This window comes from Labrus mixtus, chromosome 6 (genome assembly GCF_963584025.1).
Source record: "Labrus mixtus chromosome 6, fLabMix1.1, whole genome shotgun sequence".
Lineage (NCBI taxonomy): Eukaryota > Metazoa > Chordata > Actinopteri > Labriformes > Labridae > Labrus > Labrus mixtus.
In genome coordinates, this window is record NC_083617.1 from 9652347 (window position 1) to 9673023 (window position 20677).

At 36.0% G+C, this 20677-nt stretch overlaps 1 protein-coding gene and 3 long non-coding RNA genes across 10 annotated transcripts; all 4 read right to left on the bottom strand.

The window, feature by feature from the left end:
* Positions 1 to 197: 197 nt before the first annotated feature.
* LOC132975379 (uncharacterized) lies at positions 198 to 2692 on the bottom strand. Of its 2 annotated transcripts, XR_009673260.1 has the most exons (7): positions 2355 to 2692; positions 2155 to 2246; positions 1995 to 2026; positions 1657 to 1713; positions 1379 to 1414; positions 1224 to 1284; positions 198 to 1128 (listed from the first exon to the last, which is right to left on the bottom strand). It is a non-coding gene; the product is annotated as an uncharacterized LOC132975379 (long non-coding RNA). The 2 variants fall into 2 exon arrangements; XR_009673259.1 differs by having other exon boundaries at positions 1657 to 2026.
* Positions 2693 to 6886: 4194 nt separating this feature from the next.
* On the bottom strand, positions 6887 to 8146 carry LOC132975380 (uncharacterized). 3 transcript variants are annotated; one of them, XR_009673263.1, is made up of 5 exons: positions 8037 to 8146; positions 7837 to 7928; positions 7677 to 7708; positions 7061 to 7395; positions 6887 to 6966 (listed from the first exon to the last, which is right to left on the bottom strand). It is a non-coding gene; the product is annotated as an uncharacterized LOC132975380 (long non-coding RNA). The 3 variants fall into 3 exon arrangements; XR_009673262.1 differs by having other exon boundaries at positions 6908 to 7395; XR_009673261.1 differs by lacking the exons at positions 6887 to 6966; positions 7061 to 7395 and having other exon boundaries at positions 7472 to 7708.
* Positions 8147 to 11571: 3425 nt separating this feature from the next.
* On the bottom strand, positions 11572 to 13832 carry LOC132975399 (uncharacterized). Of its 3 annotated transcripts, none has more exons than XR_009673266.1 (5): positions 13740 to 13832; positions 13540 to 13631; positions 13380 to 13411; positions 12764 to 13098; positions 11572 to 12669 (listed from the first exon to the last, which is right to left on the bottom strand). It is a non-coding gene; the product is annotated as an uncharacterized LOC132975399 (long non-coding RNA). The 3 variants fall into 3 exon arrangements; XR_009673267.1 differs by having other exon boundaries at positions 12611 to 12799; positions 13042 to 13098; XR_009673265.1 differs by having other exon boundaries at positions 12611 to 13098.
* A 2704-nt stretch (positions 13833 to 16536) lies between these two features.
* Positions 16537 to 19793, bottom strand: LOC132975396 (CMRF35-like molecule 1). 2 transcript variants are annotated; one of them, XM_061039909.1, is made up of 9 exons: positions 19720 to 19793; positions 19175 to 19504; positions 18711 to 19046; positions 18374 to 18482; positions 17940 to 18028; positions 17813 to 17847; positions 17121 to 17198; positions 16900 to 16965; positions 16537 to 16768 (listed from the first exon to the last, which is right to left on the bottom strand). In XM_061039909.1, the coding sequence occupies exons 1-9, from the start codon at positions 19763 to 19765 to the stop codon at positions 16682 to 16684; spliced, it is 1176 nt and encodes a 391-aa protein (XP_060895892.1). In that variant the 5' UTR covers positions 19766 to 19793; the 3' UTR covers positions 16537 to 16681. The 2 variants fall into 2 exon arrangements, with proteins under 2 accessions (XP_060895892.1, XP_060895891.1); XM_061039908.1 differs by having other exon boundaries at positions 16900 to 16968.
* Positions 19794 to 20677: the final 884 nt, after the last annotated feature.

Sequence of the window (20677 nt, forward strand, 5' to 3'; positions counted from 1 at the left end):
AGGACCGTTAAATAAATAATTATTCCATGTAAACGTGAACAGGAAGTTTGAAGTATATTATACATTTTATTTGTTGTGAAGATTTCAGTGTAGTTTAGGTAAAACTGTCGATTTTGAGTTTCATCTTTTCTACACTAAAAGTCCCCGGTTTAAATCTTGCTGTCACCTTTAAAAAAAATCAACACACATCAACACAATTATAAATGTATGGATATTTTGTCCAATAATTTCATAATGCTTTATTAAATTACTTTAACATTTGAACAATAAAGCCCCTCACAAAGCCCCTCACAATGCTGCTCTTCTGCACCCTTCTTGCCTATATGACCCTTACTTTTCTCAAAATGTGATCATGACACCACTTACAGCGTATTAATTATAGGTCCACTGTAAGAATTTCCTTAAATTGTTACATATTATAGATAACTGAGCTATATGAGAATGAATGAAAAGTGCATATGAACAGCTATGTTGGTGAGCATGAAGCATGCTATCGATGTGCTGATTTTCTACTTCCTGAAAAACCTTTCCTTTTCCATCTGTAAGATGTTTGTAGCATGTTGGATGGTGCTTATAAATACCTCTAATGACAGAACTCCAGCAGATTAAAATTTACTTTAGACTTTGGGAAGAGGTCCAGTGGATACATACTTTTAGAATAAAATACCAGATCTCCAAGAGCATTCACTGAAATGTGTTATTTAGCAGCAACAGAAATAATAAAGCTTCCACAGCATCAGCCTTCAACACCTCTAAAATACCATCATAATGTTTCCCACTTACAGGGAAGTCAGCCACATTTTCAGTCACAGCAAATGCAGTTCGCTCAGTTGTTAAGCGGAAATATGAACTGTTAAGATACAGTCTACAAATATCTGAATAGTAATAGATTTTCCTTGGCTCTAAAATTATACCGTATAGAGTGAATCTGTGGGTGAGCTAACGACTCCAGGCTTCAATTTGAAGTTGGGTACATTGTTTTTTGGGCTCAAAAATGTGTGATTCTTGAAAATGTTCTTGAAAAATAGGAAAACTGAATAAGTGTATAACTATAAAAAAAATCCTTAAAGGGACACTCCATCAGCATTTCTCTAAAAGCCCCTTTGCCTGCAAAACTTTTCCTTCAACCTGTTAAAAAAAAAAGAAAACCATGTCAGTTTTTTGCGACATCGGCTAACATTGTTAATACCCCTAATAATGTAAGAAAACTTCTTTAAATGTACCTTTTGTTTGGTCCAATATTACCACAGAGCTGTATATCACATCCCCCCCTGGATCTGACCCCTGTGTAAGAACAAAGGGAAAAATTTAAAACAGATCGATTGAGAAATGTTATGTTCATAGTGGTTCAGGACTATGTTGCTGATTTTTTTCTTACATGCTTGAAATAACTGTTTGTTATTTCCTCTTGAGCCTGACGAAGGAATAAACCAGATGTTACTTAAATAGAGGATATTTTGAGGCAACCAAAATAAAAGAAGAATATCCATTATCATAGGAGTTGACTGTCGTTTCAAATGTTTGGAACTGCACACTAGAAATCTAGTATAACAGGTCAAAATCAGAGGTCAAAATACAATTTTAATATATCTTTAAAGGATCTGTTAATAATGTAACAAAAAGGTTTAGGCCAGTCATTTTCACACAGTCCCTTACCTGGCTTGAGGGTTTATTCCTCATGGCTACAGTGCTGTATGTTACTTCCTCTGCAGTCTGTGTCAAACCAGAAAGTGAGCAGACGAAAAAAGAATGGATTTAAAAACAAGAAGTGTAGGCTGATAACCACATTGGTATATTTGTGTTGTTATATATGATTTCACATGTGGCTCAAGAAAGTTTCTATTTTCAAATGCTTACTGTAATTTACAAATAAAACACTCAAAGATTATGTTATTAATCAAAATTTAACAAATAGTTGTTTTGCTTTGTATCGGTGTTCTGTAAAGTGAAGAACAAGACCATGATGTCCTTTTTATTGAATCTTCATGTTTTACCGTTGTTGCTGAAGATTCTGCTGTGGTGTTCTCTAAAGTTGAAACAATAAACAAAAATAAACTTTTAGTACTCAATGGCAATGCTACACAATTGTCATGTGAAGTAAGAATTTGATGACAAAACATACATTGCATTCATCAAAGTTCAGAATCCACTTACTATGTCTTTTTAACAGGAACCAGGTGATCAAAGTTGCTATCGCAAGAAGGATCAACAAGCTCAAAGGGATGAGGAACTTCTCTGGACCAGCACTGGAGCATCACACATTTAAAGCAAAGCATGCAAAAGAATTAATGGAAACCGAGACTAGTTTAACCAGTAAAAAACTGCAGTTGCATTCAATTGCTAAGGATTCTCACCTGTGGTCAACTGTGGTAGGTGTTGGGTTTCCCAAAGCTAAGGAGAAATTGAAAGAATGTGGATGATAAGGTTGTTAAGCAATTTCAACAACAAGCTTTTTTTTTAGAGATAGGACAGTGGATAGAGTCAGAAACTGGGGAGAGATTGGGGAACGACACGCATTAAAGGAGCCCCAGGTCGGATTCGAACTTGGGCCGTCTGCTTGGAGGACCCTTGTCTCTGTACATGGGGCGTCTCACACAAACCACTAGGCTACTGGCACCCCAAATAAATCATTTAAGATAAGACAATAACTGCAAGTCTAAGGATGATATAGTATCTTTTTCTATATCAAAAAGAAGCTTTTGTTAATAGATTTGATCACAAGTATTAACAATTTGTATATTTATACATTTTATTTCTTTATAGTACTCACTGGTAAGAAGTTGCTCAGTGACAGTTATATGCACTGGCATCATAAAGGCTCCTTTGACACACATATACCAGCCGCTGCTCTCTGTCCTTAGTCCACTCATAGTCACAGTGAAATATTTACTGGACCTCGCAATGACGGCCACAATTGTTCCATCGAGCAATCCATCTGAATTTGTCACACAGGACCCACCAAGACGGCACCACATATTTCCCCCGAAGATACTATGGTAACAGTTGATCTCGATGGAATCGCCTTTAAAGACGCTTAACTCTTGGTGATCCACATAGAGAATGGGTTTATCTAAAGAAAAACATTTTTTATTAGAATATTTTGGATACCATTGGATGCTGTCAATGTTTAAATTGAATTGATCCATGGCAACTGGACTGGTTGAAGATCTTGAACCAGTCCAGTTGCCTTTGGATCAAACTTTAAATTATCCATGACCTGGATAACTGATAACCTTCACAGACATTTGAATTATATTTTATAAGATAAGATAATCTTTAATTGATCCCCAGTGGGGAAATTCAAGTGCTGCAGCAGTATACAAAAGCTGCAGGATTAAAAGTTTTCTTAACTCTTTAATTGCTTTGTGGCTGACAAAGAAATCGTTTGTGTGAGTTTGATTACAGTTGAAAATGTGTGTTGTTGCTATTTGTGGCCAGCTCTCTCTTGTAAAAGTGATCTCTGATCTCCATGGTATGAATTTGGATAAGAAAATGCTATATAGATAAAACAAAATATTTTAAAAATCCAATATTAAACCTGGTAAAATAGTATTTGCAGAAACCATGAAACCCCCTTTAGTGTGTTTACTTCTAATTAATATTTCACAAAGGATTGGAAATTGGCATAAAGATGATACAGGTGCGCTTACCTTTAGTGACTGACAGTTGAAAATACTCTCCAACATCTGGCCCTTTGTGTATCTCCACAGCACACCAGTACTGAAGGTCAGAACCAGTCACATCTTTGATAGTCACTGTGAAGGTTCTTTGCTTTTTGTCATCAAAGATCAAAAACTTGTTTGAATTGGGTCGGTTTGTTTTCACTCCATATGAGCAGCTGTCCCATCTGTATCCTTCACACAGATATTTCACATGGTCTTGGTATTGTGCTCCATACAGACATGGGATGGAAATTGAATCTCCAGCTTTTACTGATACTACACTGACTGTTGATATGCTGTCAATTCCTGCAACAAAGCATGTGATACAGTATAATGCATAAAGTCACTTAAAAAGATCTTCCTGTCTATTTTCAAATTTCACATTAGCTGAGGTTTCACAATAATACAATATCACAGGTATGTACAATATTTCTTGTCTAACTGACATTACATTGCAATTATCATAATCTTCTTTTACCTGTTAGTCCAGCGAGGATGAAAAGGAAGCTAATTTGAAAAGCCATGTCGCTGAGGGAGCAGAATGAACTACATGAACCAGTGAACTGCAAGACTCTGGTCCTACTTCCTGATATTCTTTGTTATACAAATGCAAAAGTTTAAATCTGTCCTCCCCCTGCTGAAAGGAAGTGGCCTTCAGTGGTTAGATGATGTGTACAAATATTTATGCAAAATAATCTATCTTTGGTATTTTCCAGAGTTTACTGCAGACTAGCTGTAAATCAATTCAATGCAAAAGCTCAAAAGAAAAGGATCAGCACTCCAGATGTATCGACTCAAATTTTTAATACCTTCTTTGCAATAAAGCTACATTTCAAACTTCATGAGGTTTTTTTCTCATTGAATTGATGATCAGAACAACGTTTAATTAGTTGTTCAGAACATTGAGCCCATTCATACATTATCATTTACACTGTTGTATAGAAACAACCAGACTTTGCTAAAGTGACAGAGTGACCATGTGAGAAACTCAAAATGTTGATCCTTGAAATTGTTGCGATCTGTCGACAAATCCCAGGAAACTGTTCACCCATTGGTCCCAAATTATTATCTGTATTTGAAGAAGCACGTCACACAAAAATCCTTTTCAATTTCTTGGTAGCCTCGCTTCCAATATTTGAATAACAGTCCAATTTGAGATGTCAAGTTCACAACCTGTATACGAGCAAGGACTTACACATCAGCTGAATGTGCTTCTTCAGCAGTGTGGTTTCACAAATACGGGGCAGAAAAAACCTCTGGTTTAAACACGATGCTAATAAATTTTTTACAGCTCTTACAAGTCTTAGACATTTCCTGTCTCTTCTTATTTATATCATAATCTCACTCACATAAAAATCCAACAAGCTTGTTCTTCAAGCTGTGAAATAATTGCTTCTGTGTTTTCTTATGGTTCTATTGTTGTTTAATACAGATGATGATTTCAGAGGGTTTCTCATCTGGACGCTTATAGATGATACTTATCACTGCTGTGAGTAATGGTACAGTCCTGCATCGTGTAACTTTCTGCAGAGGGACTGCATCATGACTTGAATATTGTAAAATAGCTTCTAAATATGTCAGCAGTTATTGGTTACATTGAAATAGCAACCCCAATGTCAGAAGACCTTCAACTTTGCACTACCAAAAATAAGTAAATAAAGAGCGTGTAAGAAAATAGAATGGTCATGTACACCAGTAAAACAGTCGTGTTGAAAGAACAAACCACATCCAACAGTAGACTTACTTTAATAAATGCAAACGCAAGATGTTCAACTTTGCATCATGCAGTTTATATATATATATATAGATGTATTATATATAAACACAAACTGACCCAGCTTGTGGCCCCATGTGTTGATGTCTTGCTAACCATTATTTTAGTTATTTAACATCTTTACATTCAGCTATGTGAAGGAGGATGTATAGCTTTATTAATGTTGGCTGTCATTTCATGACTGTTAAGACATTTTGCCTGCTGTTAACCTAAAAATCCTGAAGGTGGAGGTAGAGGACCGTTAAATAAATAATTATTCCATGTAAACGTGAACAGGAAGTTCGAAGTATGTTATACATTTTATTTGTTGTGAAGATTTCAGTGTAGTTTAGGTAAAACTGTCGATTTTGAGTTTCATCTTTTCTACACTAAAAGTCCCCGGTTTAAATCTTGCTGTCACCTTTAAAAAAAATCAACACACATCAACACAATTTTAAATGTATGGATATTTTGTCCAACAATTTCATAATGCTTTATTAAATTACTTTAACATTTGAACAATAAAGCCCCTCACAAAGCCCCTCACAATGCTGCTCTTCTGCACCCTTCTTGCCTATATGACCCTTACTTTTCTCAAAATGTGATCATGACACCACTTACAGCGTATTAATTATAGGTCCACTGTAAGAATTTCCTTAAATTGTTACATATTATAGATAACTGAGCTATATGAGAATGAATGAAAAGCGCATATGAACAGCTATGTTGGTGAGCATGAAGCATGCTATCGATGTGCTGATTTTCTACTTCCTGAAAAACCTTTCCTTTTCCATCTGTAAGATGTTTGTAGCATGTTGGATGATGCTTATAAATACCTCTAATGACAGAACTCCAGCAGATTAAAATTTACTTTAGACTTTGGGATGAGGTCCAGTGGATACATACTTTTAGAATAAAATACCAGATCTCCAAGAGCATTCACTGAAATGTGTTATTTAGCAGCAACAGAAATAATAAAGCTTCCACAGCATCAGCCTTCAACACCTCTAAAATACCATCATAATGTTTCCCACTTACAGGGAAGTCAGCCACATTTTCAGTCACAGCAAATGCAGTTCGCTCAGTTGTTAAGCGGAAATATGAACTGTTAAGATACAGTCTACAAATATCTGAATAGTAATAGATTTTCCTTGGCTCTAAAATTATACCGTATAGAGTGAATCTGTGGGTGAGCTAACGACTCCAGGCTTCAATTTGAAGTTGGGTACATTGTTTTTTGGGCTCAAAAATGTGTGATTCTTGAAAATGTTCTTGAAAAATAGGAAAACTGAATAAGTGTATAACTATAAAAAAAAAAAAAAAATCCTTAAAGGGACACTCCATCAGCATTTCTCTCAAAGCCCCTTTGCCTGCAAAACTTTTCCTTCAACCTGTTAAAAGAAAAAAAAAGAAAACCATGTCAGGTTTTTGCGACATCGGCTAACATTGTTAATACCCCTAATAATGTAAGAAAACTTCTTTAAATGTGACTTTTGTTTGGTTCAATATTACCACAGAGCTGTATATCACATCCCCCCCTGGATCTGACCCCTGTGTAAGAACAAAGGGAAAAATTTAAAACAGATCGATTGAGAAATGTTATGTTCATAGTGGTTCAGGACTATGTTGCTGATTTTTTTCTTACATGCTTGAAATAACTGTTTGTTATTTCCTCTTGAGCCTGACGAAGGAATAAACCAGATGTTACTTAAATAGAGGATATTTTGAGGCAACCAAAATAAAAGAAGAATATCCATTATCATAGGAGTTGACTGTCGTTTCAAATGTTTGGAACTGCACACTAGAAATCTAGTATAACAGGTCAAAATCAGAGGTCAAAATACAATTTTAATATATCTTTAAAGGATCTGTTAATAATGTAACAAAAAGGTTTAGGCCAGTCATTTTCACACAGTCCCTTACCTGGCTTGAGGGTTTATTCCTCATGGCTACAGTGCTGTATGTTACTTCCTCTGCAGTCTGTGTCAAACCAGAAAGTGAGCAGACGAAAAAAGAATGGATTTAAAAGCAAGAAGTGTAGGCTGATAACCACATTGTTATATTTGTGTTGTTATATATGATTTCACATGTGGCTCAAGAAAGTTTCTATTTTCAAATGCTTACTGTAATTTACAAATAAAACACTCAAAGATTATGTTATTAATCAAAATTTAACAAATGGTTGTTTTGCTTTGTATCGGTGTTCTGTAAAGTGAAGAACAAGACCATGATGTCCTTTTTATTGAATCTTCATGTTTTACCGTTGTTGCTGAAGATTCTGCTGTGGTGTTCTCTAAAGTTGAAACAATAAACAAAAATAAACTTTTAGTACTCAATGGCAATGCTACACAATTGTCATGTGAAGTAAGAATTTGATGACAAAACATACATTGCATTCATCAAAGTTCAGAATCCACTTACTATGTCTTTTTAACAGGAACCAGGTGATCAAAGTTGCTATCGCAAGAAGGATCAACAAGCTCAAAGGGATGAGGAACTTCTCTGGACCAGCACTGGAGCATCACACATTTAAAGCAAAGCATGCAAAAGAATTAATGGAAACCGAGACTAGTTTAACCAGTAAAAAACTGCAGTTGCATTCAATTGCTAAGGATTCTCACCTGTGGTCAACTGTGGTAGGTGTTGGGTTTCCCAAAGCTAAGGAGAAATTGAAAGAATGTGGATGATAAGGTTGTTAAGCAATTTCAACAACAAGCTTTTTTTAAGGCTTATTTTTGGGCTTTTTTTAGAGATAGGACAGTGGATAGAGTCAGAAACTGGGGAGAGATTGGGGAACGACACGCATTAAAGGAGCCCCAGGTCGGATTCGAACTTGGGCCGTCTGCTTGGAGGACCCTTGTCTCTGTACATGGGGCGTCTCACACAAACCACTAGGCTACTGGCACCCCAAATAAATCATTTAAGATAAGACAATGACCGCAAGTCTAAGGATGATATAGTATCTTTTTCTATATCAAAAAGAAGCTTTTGTTAATAGATTTGATCACAAGTATTAACAATTTGTATATTTATACATTTTAATTAAATTTATAGTACTCACTGGTAAGAAGTTGCTCAATGACAGTTATATGCACTGGCATCATAAAGGCTCCTTTGACACACATATACCAGCCGCTGCTCTCTGTCCTTAGTCCACTCATAGTCACAGTGAAATGTTTACTGGACCTCGCAATGACGGCCACAATTGTTCCATCGAGCAATCCATCTGAATTTGTCACACAGGACCCACCAAGACGGCACCACATATTTCCCCCGAAGATACTATGGTAACAGCTGATCTCGATGGAATCGCCTTTAAAGACGCTTAACTCTTGGTGATCCACATAGAGAATGGGTTTATCTAAAGAAAAACATTTTTTATTAGAATATTTTGGATACCATTGGATGCTGTCAATGTTTAAATTGAATTGATCCACGGCAACTGGACTGGTTGAAGATTCTGAACCAGTCCAGTTGCCTTTGGATCAAACTTTAAATTATCCATGACCTGGATAACTGATAACCTTCACAGACATTTGAATTATATTTTATAAGATAAGATAATCTTTAATTGATCCCCAGTGGGGAAATTCAAGTGCTGCAGCAGTATACAAAAGCTGCAGGATTAAAAGTTTTCTTAACTCTTTAATTGCTTTGTGGCTGACAAAGAAATCGTTTGTGTGAGTTTGATTACAGTTGAAAATGTGTGTTGTTGCTATTTGTGGCCAGCTCTCTCTTGTAAAAGTGATCTCTGATCTCCATGGTATGAATCTGGATAAGAAAATGCTATATAGATAAAACAAAATATTTTAAAAATCCAATATTAAACCTGGTAAAATAGTATTTGCAGAAACCATGAAACCCCCTTTAGTGTGTTTACTTCTAATTAATATTTCACAAAGGATTGGAAATTGGCATAAAGATGATACAGGTGCGCTTACCTTTAGTGACTGAGAGTTGAAAATACTCTCCAACATCTGGCCCTTTGTGTATCTCCACAGCACACCAGTAATAAAGGTCAGAACCAGTCACATTTTTGATAATCACTGTGAAGGTTCTTTGCTTTTTGTCATCAAAGATCAAAAACTTGTTTGAATTGGGTCGGTTTGTTTTCACTCCATATGAGCAGCTGTCCCATCTGTATCCTTCACACAGATATTTCACATGGTCTTGGTATTGTGCTCCATACAGACATGGGATGGAAATTGAATCTCCAGCTTTTACTGATACTACACTGACTGTTGATATGCTGTCAATTCCTGCAACAAAGCATGTGATACAGTATAATGCATAAAGTCACTTAAAAAGATCTTCCTGTCTATTTTCAAATTTCACATTAGCTGAGGTTTCACAATAATACAATATCACAGGTATGTACAATATTTCTTGTCTAACTGACATTACATTGCAATTATCATAATCTTCTTTTACCTGTTAGTCCAGCGAGGATGAAAAGGAAGCTAATTTGAAAAGCCATGTCGCTGAGGGAGCAGAATGAACTACATGAACCAGTGAACTGCAAGACTCTGGTCCTACTTCCTGATATTCTTTGTTATACAAATGCAAAAGTTTAAATCTGTCCTCCCCCTGCTGAAAGGAAGTGGCCTTCAGTGGTTAGATGATGTGTACAAATATTTATGCAAAATAATCTATCTTTGGTATTTTCCAGAGTTTACTGCAGACTAGCTGTAAATCAATTCAATGCAAAAGCTCAAAAGAAAAGGATCAGCACTCCAGATGTATCGACTCAAATTTTTAATACCTTCTTTGCAATAAAGCTACATTTCAAACTTCATGAGGTTTTTTTCTCATTGAATTGATGATCAGAACAACGTTTAATTAGTTGTTCAGAACATTGAGCCCATTCATACATTATCATTTACACTGTTGTATAGAAACAACCAGACTTTGCTAAAGTGACAGAGTGACCATGTGAGAAACTCAAAATGTTGATCCTTGAAATTGTTGCGATCTGTCGACAAATCCCAGGAAACTGTTCACCCATTGGTCCCAAATTATTATCTGTATTTGAAGAAGCACGTCACACAAAAATCCTTTTCAATTTCTTGGTAGCCTCGCTTCCAATATTTGAATAACAGTCCAATTTGAGATGTCAAGTTCACAACCTGTATACGAGCAAGGACTTACACATCAGCTGAATGTGCTTCTTCAGCAGTGTGGTTTCACAAATACGGGGCAGAAAAAACCTCTGGTTTAAACACGATGCTAATAAATTTTTTACAGCTCTTACAAGTCTTAGACATTTCCTGTCTCTTCTTATTTATATCATAATCTCACTCACATAAAAATCCAACAAGCTTGTTCTTCAAGCTGTGAAATAATTGCTTCTGTGTTTTCTTATGGTTCTATTGTTGTTTAATACAGATGATGATTTCAGAGGGTTTCTCATCTGGACGCTTATAGATGATACTTATCACTGCTGTGAGTAATGGTACAGTCCTGCATCGTGTAACTTTCTGCAGAGGGACTGCATCATGACTTGAATATTGTAAAATAGCTTCTAAATATGTCAGCAGTTATTGGTTACATTGAAATAGCAACCCCAATGTCAGAAGACCTTCAACTTTGCACTACCAAAAATAAGTAAATAAAGAGCGTGTAAGAAAATAGAATGGTCATGTACACCAGTAAAACAGTCGTGTTGAAAGAACAAACCACATCCAACAGTAGACTTACTTTAATAAATGCAAACGCAAGATGTTCAACTTTGCATCATGCAGTTTATACATATATATAGATGTATTATATATAAACACAAACTGACCCAGCTTGTGGCCCCATGTGTTGATGTCTTGCTAACCATTATTTTAGTTATTTAACATCTTTACATTCAGCTATGTGAAGGAGGATGTATAGCTTTATTAGTGTTGGCTGTTATTTCATGACTGTTAAGACATTTTGCCTGCTGTTAACCTAAAAATCCTGAAGGTGGAGGTAGAGGACCGTTAAATAAATAATTATTCCATGTAAACGTGAACAGGAAGTTCGAAGTATGTTATACATTTTATTTGTTGTGAAGATTTCAGTGTAGTTTAGGTAAAACTGTCGATTTTGAGTTTCATCTTTTCTACACTAAAAGTCCCCGGTTTAAATCTTGCTGTCACCTTTAAAAAAAATCAACACACATCAACACAATTTTAAATGTATGGATATTTTGTCCAACAATTTCATAATGCTTTATTAAATTACTTTAACATTTGAACAATAAAGCCCCTCACAAAGCCCCTCACAATGCTGCTCTTCTGCACCCTTCTTGCCTATATGACCCTTACTTTTCTCAAAATGTGATCATGACACCACTTACAGCGTATTAATTATAGGTCCACTGTAAGAATTTCCTTAAATTGTTACATATTATAGATAACTGAGCTATATGAGAATGAATGAAAAGCGCATATGAACAGCTATGTTGGTGAGCATGAAGCATGCTATCGATGTGCTGATTTTCTACTTCCTGAAAAACCTTTCCTTTTCCATCTGTAAGATGTTTGTAGCATGTTGGATGATGCTTATAAATACCTCTAATGACAGAACTCCAGCAGATTAAAATTTACTTTAGACTTTGGGATGAGGTCCAGTGGATACATACTTTTAGAATAAAATACCAGATCTCCAAGAGCATTCACTGAAATGTGTTATTTAGCAGCAACAGAAATAATAAAGCTTCCACAGCATCAGCCTTCAACACCTCTAAAATACCATCATAATGTTTCCCACTTACAGGGAAGTCAGCCACATTTTCAGTCACAGCAAATGCAGTTCGCTCAGTTGTTAAGCGGAAATATGAACTGTTAAGATACAGTCTACAAATATCTGAATAGTAATAGATTTTCCTTGGCTCTAAAATTATACCGTATAGAGTGAATCTGTGGGTGAGCTAACGACTCCAGGCTTCAATTTGAAGTTGGGTACATTGTTTTTTGGGCTCAAAAATGTGTGATTCTTGAAAATGTTCTTGAAAAATAGGAAAACTGAATAAGTGTATAACTATAAAAATAAAAAAAAATCCTTAAAGGGACACTCCATCAGCATTTCTCTCAAAGCCCCTTTGCCTGCAAAACTTTTCCTTCAACCTGTTAAAAGAAAAAAAAAGAAAACCATGTCAGGTTTTTGCGACATCGGCTAACATTGTTAATACCCCTAATAATGTAAGAAAACTTCTTTAAATGTGACTTTTGTTTGGTTCAATATTACCACAGAGCTGTATATCACATCCCCCCCTGGATCTGACCCCTGTGTAAGAACAAAGGGAAAAATTTAAAACAGATCGATTGAGAAATGTTATGTTCATAGTGGTTCAGGACTATGTTGCTGATTTTTTTCTTACATGCTTGAAATAACTGTTTGTTATTTCCTCTTGAGCCTGACGAAGGAATAAACCAGATGTTACTTAAATAGAGGATATTTTGAGGCAACCAAAATAAAAGAAGAATATCCATTATCATAGGAGTTGACTGTCGTTTCAAATGTTTGGAACTGCACACTAGAAATCTAGTATAACAGGTCAAAATCAGAGGTCAAAATACAATTTTAATATATCTTTAAAGGATCTGTTAATAATGTAACAAAAAGGTTTAGGCCAGTCATTTTCACACAGTCCCTTACCTGGCTTGAGGGTTTATTCCTCATGGCTACAGTGCTGTATGTTACTTCCTCTGCAGTCTGTGTCAAACCAGAAAGTGAGCAGACGAAAAAAGAATGGATTTAAAAGCAAGAAGTGTAGGCTGATAACCACATTGGTATATTTGTGTTGTTATATATGATTTCACATGTGGCTCAAGAAAGTTTCTATTTTCAAATGCTTACTGTAATTTACAACTAAAACACTCAAATATTATGTTATTAATCAAAATTTAACAAATGGTTGTTTTGCTTTGTATCAGTGTTCTGTAAAGTGAAGAACAAGACCGTGATGTCCTTTTTATTGAATCTTCATGTTTTACCGTTGTTGCTGAAGATTCTGCTGTGGTGTTCTCTAAAGTTGAAACAATAAACAAAAAAAAACTTTTAGTACTCAATGGCAATGCTACACAATTGTCATGTGAAGTAAGAATTTGATGACAAAACATACATTGCATTCATCAAAGTTCAGAATCCACTTACTATGTCTTTTTAACAGGAACCAGGTGATCAAAGTTGCTATCGCAAGAAGGATCAACAAGCTCAAAGGGATGAGGAACTTCTCTGGACCAGCACTGGAGCATCACACATTTAAAGCAAAGCATGCAAAAGAATTAATGGAAACCGAGACTAGTTTAACCAGTAAAAAACTGCAGTTGCATTCAATTGCTAAGAATTCTCACCTGTGGTCAACTGTGGTAGGTGTTGGGTTTCCCAAAGCTAAGGAGAAATTGAAAGAATGTGGATGATAAGGTTGTTAAGCAATTTCAACAACAAGCTTTTTTTAAGGCTTATTTTTTTTTTTTTTTCTAGAGATAGGACAGTGGATAGAGTCAGAAACTGGGGAGAGATTGGGGAACGACACGCATTAAAGGAGCCCCAGGTCGGATTCGAACTTGGGCCGTCTGCTTGGAGGACCCTTGTCTCTGTACATGGGGCGTCTCACACAAACCACTAGGCTACTGGCACCCCAAATAAATCATTTAAGATAAGACAATAACTGCAAGTCTAAGGATGATATAGTATCTTTTTCTATATCAAAAAGAAGCTTTTGTTAATAGATTTGATCACAAGTATTAACAATTTGTATATTTATACATTTTAATTAAATTTATAGTACTCACTGGTAAGATGTTGCTCAATGACAGTTATATGCACTGGCATCATAAAGGCTCCTTTGACACACATATACCAGCCGCTGCTCTCTGTCCTTAGTCCACTCACAGTGAAATGTTTACTGGACCTCGCAATGACGGCCACAATTGTTCCATCGAGCAATCCATCTGAATTTGTCACACAGGACCCACCAAGACGGCACCACATATTTCCCCCGAAGATACTATGGTAACAGCTGATCTCGATGGAATCGCCTTTAAAGACGCTTAACTCTTGGTGATCCACATAGAGAATGGGTTTATCTAAAGAAAAACATTTTTTATTAGAATATTTTGGATACCATTGGATGCTGTCAATGTTTAAATTGAATTGATCCACGGCAACTGGACTGGTTGAAGATTCTGAACCAGTCCAGTTGCCTTTGGATCAAACTTTAAATTATCCATGACCTGGATAACTGATAACCTTCACAGACATTTGAATTATATTTTATAAGATAAGATAATCTTTAATTGATCCCCAGTGGGGAAATTCAAGTGCTGCAGCAGTATACAAAAGCTGCAGGATTAAAAGTTTTCTTAACTCTTTAATTGCTTTGTGGCTGACAAAGAAATCGTTTGTGTGAGTTTGATTACAGTTGAAAATGTGTGTTGTTGCTATTTGTGGCCAGCTCTCTCTTGTAAAAGTGATCTCTGATCTCCATGGTATGAATCTGGATAAGAAAATGCTATATAGATAAAACAAAATATTTTAAAAATCCAATATTAAACCTGGTAAAATAGTATTTGCAGAAACCATGAAACCCCCTTTAGTGTGTTTACTTCTAATTAATATTTCACAAAGGATTGGAAATTGGCATAAAGATGATACAGGTGCGCTTACCTTTAGTGACTGACAGTTGAAAATACTCTCCAGCATCTGCCCAATTGTTTATCTCCACAGCACACCAGTACTGAAGGTCAGAACCAGTCACATTTTTGATAATCACTGTGAAGGTTCTTTGCTTTTTGTCATCAAAGATCAAAAACTTGTTTGAATTGGGTCGGTTTGTTTTCACTCCATATGAGCAGCTGTCCCATCTGTATCCTTCACACAGATATTTCACATGGTCTTGGTATTGTGCTCCATACAGACATGGGATGGAAATTGAATCTCCAGCTTTTACTGATACTAAATTGACTGTTGATATGCTGTCAATTCCTGCAACAAAGCATGTGATACAGTATAATGCATAAAGTCACTTAAAAAGATCTTCCTGTCTATTTTCAAATTTCACATTAGCTGAGGTTTCACAATAATACAATATCACAGGTATGTACAATATTTCTTGTCTAACTGACATTACATTGCAATTATCATAATCTTCTTTTACCTGTTAGTCCAGCGAGGATGAAAAGGAAGCTAATTTGAAAAGCCATGTCGCTGAGGGAGCAGAATGAACCAGTGAACTGCAAGACTCTGGTCCTACTTCTTGATATTCTTTGTTATACAAATGCAAAAAATTAAATCTGTCCTCCCCCTGCTGAAAGGAAGTGGCCTTCAGTGGTTAGATGATGTGTACAAATATTTATGCAAAATAATCTATCTTTGGTATTTTGCAGAGTTTACTGCAGACTAGCTGTAAATTAATTCAATGCAAAAGCTCAAAAGAAAAGGATCAGCACTCCAGATGTATCGACTCAAATTTTTAATACCTTCTTTGCAATAAAGCTAAATTTCAAACCTGTATATGAGCAAGGACTTACACATCAGCTGAATGTGCTTCTTCAGCAGTGTGGTTTCACAAATACGGGGCAGAAAAAACCTCTGGTTTGAACACGATGCTAATTAAATTTTTACAGCTCTTACAGCTCTTACAGCTCTTACAAGTCTTAGACATTTCCTGTCTCTTCTTATTTATATCATAATCTCACTCAGATAAAAATCCAACAAGCTTGTTCTTCAAGCTGTGAAATAATTGCTTCTGTGTTTTCTTATGGTTCTATTGTTGTTGAATACAGATGACGATTTCAGAGGGTTTCTCATCTGGACGCTTATAGATGATACTTATCACTGCTGTGAGTAATGGTACAGTCCTGCATCGTGTAACTTTCTGCAGAGGGACTGCATCATGACTTGAATTTTGTAAAATAGCTTCTAAATATGTCAGCAGTTATTGGTTACATTGAAATAGGAAACCCAATGTCAGAAGACCTTCAACTTTGCACTACCAAAAATAAGTAAATAAAGAGCGTGTAAGAAAATAGAATGGTCATGTACACCAGTAAAACAGTCGTGTTGAAAGAACAAACCACATCCAACAGTAGACTTACTTTAATAAATGCAAACGCAAGATGTTCAACTTTGCATCATGCAGTTTATACACATATATATATATATATGTATTATATATAAACACAAACTGACCCAGCTTGTGGCCCCATGTGTTGATGTCTTGCTCAACCTGGTTAATAGCAAATATTTATTTTACAGCTTTACAGAGTCCCAGCGAAGGACTCCTTAAGCGCTGCTATAATCTCCTCAGCTCATTTACAGATGTTATTTCTTCACTAGTTTTCACTGTGCTGTAGATCACACTTCCATCTGTTGGTTGAATCTGAGAAAAAGGAAGTACAAAGAAAAAGATGCTGAATAGTTATGGACTAAAATATTACTAATTTGTATTTGCTATTTACAGATTGTTGTTATTTTTAAAGATGCCTAGGCGGGTTTAAGTTAATCACATACCCCTTGTTGAACACAATCCTTCAACACAATGGTACTGTATGTCACGCTGTCTTCAGGTCTACGGTTCTGCTAGATGAAATTCAGTCAAATAAATACAATATTAGGGGGAAAACTAAGACATATTAGGAGCGAATGTGTTCAATTCTGCCAGATCATGTTCTCCTTTCCTGTTCAGAAATAAACAGCACTTTTTTTGCTGTTTACTGTCTTTACTGTTTTACCTTCATGTGGGCTGCTTTACGTTTATTATGACAGATGGTGGAATAGAGCAGATCAGGATCACTCGCGGTGTCTGAGCCCTGTGATGGATGAATTTGAAATTTGACAATCATTTTAATATAACACATTATTCCACAATTACTCACCATTTTAACTGTCTGATGTCACAACTGTTCTGTCTACTGTAATATACTGTAAGTGGACTAGTCACTAACAGTATGTGTGAGAATTAACCACGGTATCTTATGTAGAGTAGCAGTTTAAGTGAATAAAAAGTATCTCTCTAAACGGCTCTCCTACTTTAAAAATCTGAATGTAAAAGGCTCCAATACTAACTAGAGTTGTCTCCTGCAAACTTCAGAGAACAGAAATTAAATCATATAATGTTTTGGCTTACAAGTTTATAAAGGCCTTAAATATTAAGAGTGTTTTAGTTAGATTCCCATAGTGTTTCATTGAGATGAGCCTGCGCAGGTTATGTTCCCTTGCAGCGAGTAAATATAGACCTGCTCATTTATAGTCAAAGACTAACACTAACTTAATTTAGTGTTAATTCACACAACATTAACTCATTTGTTGGCCATGATGCTGAAAGGCAGTTTCATTTGTTATATAGCCAGGACAAAGATTAAATATAGCAAGGATGAAGATGATCACCAAACATAATAATAAGAGCTACTATGTTATATCTTACCATCGTGGTGTCTGACGCCCCAGGCTGGGTTGTTTCTAAGAAATATTCAATTTGAAAAATATATGTTAATAAAACAGATATCTTAAATCCTGAGATTTTTCAGCAATAGAGTTTGCAACTGACTCACTATGTCTTATCCTCCACCATCCAAAAAAGGCTGCAGCGACTAACAAGAGCAGTAAGACGAGGGCGACGACGATCATAACCGTAGTGGAGCTGCAAGATGAATGCAAATCAGAGGGTCATTGAATTTACAATAATGGGCTTAATAATGGGAATATTCTCCTTTACATACACTATTCTTTTTTTAAGTTTAACTTATCAAACAACAACTCAGGATTTAGCACAGTTCAACTTTGTTACATTAACTTTTAAAAGTACAATCTGTGCTTTACAGAGATTAATGATGAAAAAAAAAGAAAACAGAATCCCATGTTTAAATGTTTAGTTTTTTTTAAAGGATTTTACAGAGTTTATAGAAACAGCAGTGCTGTATCGTTCAAGGCAAAGAGTGTAGAAGGAATGATATGCAGAAGATATGTAAAACAGAATTGAACTTACCTCTCCAGTTCATCTTGCAGGCTCTCTCCACCTTCCAGACTTTTGTTGGAGTTTTTGGGCAAAGTTGTTTTTGGCTTGAAAGAAGGCTGGGTAGATGTTCGGAGTGTCCCTGTGTGGTTGGCGTACAAATATCATGAAGATCCATTGTTATTTATCAGTGTAAATACATGTTTTGATAATACATGACATGTGAAACTGTTTGGTTGTTGTCATGAAAATGTTTTTCACTGCAGGAACTATCACATGATAGTTTATTGTGTTATCTGTCTAACCTTTGGTGTGGCACTATATATGGCCTCATTATTGTAACAGCTTGACAATTGGTTTTGTTTCATACTTGCTGTTTTGGTGTTCATTGTAATTTTCTCAGTTGTAGTTGAGGCTAATTCGTGAACCAATATATGCACTGGGATCTGAAACTCTCCATTGGTGCACCAATACCAGCCGCTGCATGCTGTCGTCAGTCCACTCATAGTCACATTGTAAACATTCAGGACAGTTTCATTGATGGTCACTGTTGTTCCACCTATTGATCCAGTCTGTTCTGTCACACAGGTGCTTCCAAGCCGGCACCACTCTGTTACTTTTAGATTTTTATAGCGGCACAAAACAGTCACACTTCCTCCTTCGAATGCTGTTATTTTCTGATGGTCCACATACAGTCTTGGCATATCTTTAAAAAAAAAAAAAAAAAAAAGCACAAAATAAAAAATGCATAGTTTGGTTGTGTAACATGTTGGTGCTTATCTGAAACATATTTCCCCACTGATATGCTTCTTAGAGGATTTCAAGGGAACTTACCTTTCGTGATGGACAGCCGAAATATTTTACTGACATCTTCCTCCCTTTTAAGTTCAACAGCACACCAGTAACGAGTGTCATCTGTGTAATCTTTCAGATCGTTAATAGTCACAGTGAAGATTCTTTGGTTTGTGTCATCAGAGATAGAATATTTCCCTGTAGCTTCTGACTGGTTTGTTTTAACTGCATCTGAGCAGAACAGCCAGAAATGTCCTCTACACAAGTATTTCACATGGTTTCTGTAAGGCGGCTCATAGAGGCATGGGATGGAGATGGAGCCTCCGGCTTTAACTGAGACCTTACTCACTGTAATGATTTCACAGTGAAATCCTGAGAAAACAATAGCAGATGCTCATTTTAAGAGGTGCTTTCACATACATTGTGTATTTAGCTATTTGCTTACATCTGTTACAAATATCAAGACTTAGCATTGAATTAATTTAACACATATTTATTGACTCAAAGACTCAAGACTCAAAATATATTACACAATTTTCTTTATAATTTCTGCACAACATTCTCATTTAGCCCAAGTTATGACTTACCTAAGAGCGCAGTCAGTATCAGGTAAGGGGGAAATGGAGAAGTCATGTCTGAATGCGTGTTTCTAGAAAATGAGCGATTTCATTATCACAGTGCATATTTTTAACTTGGTCTCTTCCTCATTTGAATACCGTTCTTCACCTTTTCCTGTGGTGTAGATCATCTGGCTATGATGCAAGATGATCAAAAGTGCATTTCCTGTATTTAGTTTTTTGTACTTCCTTTCTCCCTGATCTTCAAAGTTAAACTGAACCAGTACTGCAGAAGAAAATACGCTTTAAAATGAATGTAGTTATTTTTGTACAGTTTGTTTTGGAAGAGCAATTGTTAGTCATAAATAAATAATAAAGCTGTAAAATAAACTCTAAAATCCAATAAGAATTTGACTTTAATGTCACATCAAAAAGTTTGAGTTTTAAACAGATGACACAAAATAATCTAATATAGGCCTACTTAGTCCATGATATGCTTTTTTTTTTTTTTTTTTTAATTACAAGCAGGCCTGCTAACCTGCCTGGGCCCCTAAAATGGCAAGTAAATGTGCCCTCCCCAGAATTTATTTATGAATAACCTATCAATGCATGCATGTTGGTTCAGTAGCACTAGTGCTAACCTCCTGGCTAATATTTGCCTCCTGGGCCTGTCTCCATTCAGCTGTTGGAGCTGAGTGAAAAATACGTTTGTTGCAGGTCCTGGGATGGCTTTACAGAGTCCGACTTTGCTGGCCTTACATTTAAGTTCAATAGGCCCTGTAGGAGCCATTCTGTGTTTATCGTTGGCATGTTGTATAATTAGATTTATCTGAATATATTATTTTTCACTAAGGACACTGAATGCACAGGGGCGTGTATATATATATATATATAGTGGCACATGTGACAGGAAAGGGAAGGCACAGGTAGGGGGAGCACAGACAGTTCTCACCAGACCGGCATTCATGTTTCAGTCCAGCACTCAGAC

Bases quoted from the DNA above. Each gene is read 5' to 3' on its own strand.
- LOC132975396 (XM_061039908.1), bottom strand. From the start codon at position 19,765: ATGACTTCTCCATTTCCCCCTTACCTGATACTGACTGCGCTCTTAG. The intron at 18,029-18,373 runs GTAAGTTCAATT...TTCATCTTGCAG, and splicing joins CTGCAAGATGAACTGGAGAG to CTCCACTACGGTTATGATCG. The intron at 17,848-17,939 runs GTGAGTCAGTTG...AATATTTCTTAG, and splicing joins ATGGTGGAGGATAAGACATA to AAACAACCCAGCCTGGGGCG.